At 48.6% G+C, this 3263-nt stretch overlaps 1 protein-coding gene across 1 annotated transcript in view; it reads right to left on the reverse strand.

Annotated features, from left to right (window-relative positions):
- tgfb1a (transforming growth factor, beta 1a) overlaps positions 1–3240 on the reverse strand; it is a 10451-nt gene extending 7211 nt beyond the window's left edge. The window contains exon 1 of the mRNA XM_031863667.1: positions 1450–3240. Coding sequence (XP_031719527.1) covers positions 1450–1780 — 331 coding nt within the window. The 5' untranslated portion in view covers positions 1781–3240. The remainder of the gene's footprint in view (positions 1–1449) is intronic.
- Positions 3241–3263: the final 23 nt, after the last annotated feature.

Consider the following 3263-nt stretch of genomic DNA (forward strand, 5'->3'; position numbering starts at 1 on the left):
GGGGGGGGGGGGGGTTCCATCTAAGCAGAACAAAACTCAAGCCCCTTCATTTTTTAAAGTTCCTTTCTTCTCCGTTTGGTCTGCACACTCCTGAGCACGGTCCATCCACTCAAGTCTTCCTTTTGAAGTGGTGGATAAAAGAGGGATAGTGTGAATGCCTGCCTGATAGGGTGAGGAGTATAGACATGTAGAGAACAATGGAGCAAAGAAAAAAAAGGCTGTTTATCATCACAGTTTGGGAGTCATTGCTTGATTACAGCCAAATACCATTTGGCTGACCAAACAGCGCATGTGAGCTAGCCAAACAAACAGCGCTAATAAAGCAGTAAAAATGCCACAGATAGCAGGAAAGGCAACACGGAGCGTCGGATCAGATGCAACACACGGCCCTGCTAACTGGTAGCGCCTGTGATCTCTGAACTCCTGAAGATGTTGGGTGGAGATCAGATGGAGGTACACATGTTGGAGAGAATTTATGGACGAGACCGGAGCTGACCCCAGCCCACGGGGTGCTGATTAATTTGGGCTGTAGCCGCTAAATCTGTTTATGCTAGCACCTGCATTACGGTTTAAATATATGCAGAATTGCAACCCAGTAGCCACCAATGTTTGAATGTTTGCATTGAATGTTTCTGCAAACCACTGGATGCGTTGAATGACGGGGTTTTCTGAACCAAAAAAAAAACATTTCTACACATTTCATAACAGCCTTGTTTTGCGCTAGCAGAAACACACAATGCCACGTGGTTAACGTTGTGAGATGGTTGTTTAGGTGTAGGCACTACTTACGAAAAAAGATCATGGTTTGTGTTAAAATAATAACGTAACGTAACAACCGTAACAACATTACCTAACATAAGCAACAAGTGTAACAGCGTTACGTAACAAGCGGAACGTCAACGTTTTGTTTTGGTTTCGCACGGGACAGCAACAGCGGTCTACTGGGTAAAAGTCCTGTGTTTGACCAAATCCCCAGCCCTCCAATCCGCCCTCAGTGGACTCTTTTTTGTTACTTGTTATTACTGGTTATTCATACCGAGTAACTTTCAATAACGGTCACTCGATATATTCTACATCTCTTGTTCTGCGAGTCGCAAGAACGTACAATGCCAAAAAACTTTCCTGCCAACTGAGCTGTGAGTCGTTGTAGGCCAACGAAATGTCAATGTGAAATATCGGCTTTGAGCGACAAAATGCCTCAGACGGTCTTTTGGTTTGATTTGCCATTATTAATGTAAGATCTGAAGAACAACCATTTTTGAAAATGGAAACGATCTTCTCCAGGATCGTTGCTTCCATGTGTGTGTTTCTTAAGAAGTACCTGTAAATGTAGGGGCATAAATCACAGCCGTTCTAGTACTTGACATTCTTAGTGCTGCAGTTAAGCCATCAGCAGTTCCCACCCATTCTTGACAATGACATGTGATGACTGATGTATCTGGTACTCACCGGTCATGTTGAACTTGTGCAGCACCTTGGCGAAGTACTCCTCCTCCTCCTGCTCCGTGGAGATGTCCGTATGGACCTCGGTCTGCTGCTCCTTCAGCATCTCCTTGGTGCTGTTGTAGAGGGACAGCAGGGTGGTCGGGATCTCCTCCTCGTCTCCCGCCTGGTCTGCCTCGGGCTCTTTCGGCAAGCGCAGTTTGCTGAGGATCTGGCTCCTGATGGCCTCGATGCGCTTCTTCTTCACCATCTCCAGGTCCAGCGTCTTACACGTGGACATGCCGCTCACGTTGCCCACCGCGTACACAGCCACGAGCGCCAGGAACGCAAGCTTCATGGTGGCGACCGTTTGCACGCTTTGGTTCTCAGCGAATCCTCCCTCACCTTTTCTCTCGCCTGCTTAGAGAGCGGTGAATCACTCGGTGGGTAGGTGTGAGTGACGCGAGGTGTTTACACACCAGCAGAACAAATAAAGCAGTGTGGAGAGCCCGCAAAGTTCTGGACTACTGGTGCCACCGCTGTCGCTGTAAAAAAACAAAACACTTGCGTCTTCTTTGAGGGGATGGATGGAGAGAATCTCCCAGTGGGCGGACAGACGTCTAGTGACGAGCCAGCCCTCTGACTCAGCCACACAGGTAACGCAATGACGTCCCAGACGCTGAAATGAAGCCTGGAGCGGAGCTGTCAAATGCTATGAGAGCGCCAGCCCAGCCAAACGTGCACACAGACAGCAACACCCAAAGACTCAGAAGACCCTCAACGAGTCCACAATAATCCACCAACCCTCTGAATCCTGTCTTACTTGAGTATTTTAAACCTCCACGTGTCGGCCCAGTCTCCTCTTTACATGTCCTCAGGGAGCAGCAGAGCGAATGTGAAGGGAGCCGTGTAACACTCGGCAAAATGAACGGTTCTGGCAGAGCTCAACGTACTTAATATCGGAGTCTGACGCGTTTCAGCTGACACTGCTTCCTGTCCTCCTTGACCCACAAGGTTTCTTCACAGAGCACTCAGGGCTGCCCGGCACATGGACGCGATGTCAAGTAGGCCCTCTCTAAATGTCGAGAAGGAAGGGAAAACAGCAACGATGACCTCCTGAGCTTGAAGTGAACAAAAAAACGGTCAATTTTGAAGTTTGATCCGATGACCCCAGGGGCTTAATTAAGCGTCGACCCCGGAGCTGATCAAATATCCTCGGCGCGGGGAACGAAAGTCCAACCCAGTATTTTGGAATCTCACTGACTTACTCTTCACCAGTTCACAAAGCGATGCAGTCAAGCCATCAAGAAATGTCCCCGCAGGACAAAAAAAAACATCTGATAAAGTGGTGTCGCTCTCCCGCTCTGACTACCTCTTTTTTTTTTTAGCAATAACAGCATGTGATCTGTGCACAGCTGCAGTTCACCAGAAAACGCTTTCAACACCTCATGCCTCACACACACACACTCACTCACACACTCACGCAGGGCAGCTGTATCTGTGTCTTCATTCTCAAACACAATAATGTGATATCGGTGTATCAAGTCTGAGCAGCTCAAGCACGCTGTTGCCCGAACACTGTCCTCTTGTAGGGAAAGTTTGACACACCTTCTCTTTAACTGAGCGTACCATCCACAGACACAGCAGCAGCAATCGAGTTCCTCAACACTGTTCTGAGAGTCTATCCATCCATCGGTGTTGCCTCCTTGTATGCCCTGTGCAGCTCCTTCACACCTTCCCCCTTGAGTCTCCTCTGACACGACTCCCCTACTCGCACCTCTATTTAACTCCCCGTCTCTCTCTCTCTCTCTCTCTCTCTCTCTCTCTCTCTCTCTCTCTCT

This window comes from Anarrhichthys ocellatus, unplaced genomic scaffold, assembly GCF_004355925.1.
Source record: "Anarrhichthys ocellatus isolate YVR2014 unplaced genomic scaffold, GSC_Weel_1.0 scaffold29, whole genome shotgun sequence".
Lineage (NCBI taxonomy): Eukaryota > Metazoa > Chordata > Actinopteri > Perciformes > Anarhichadidae > Anarrhichthys > Anarrhichthys ocellatus.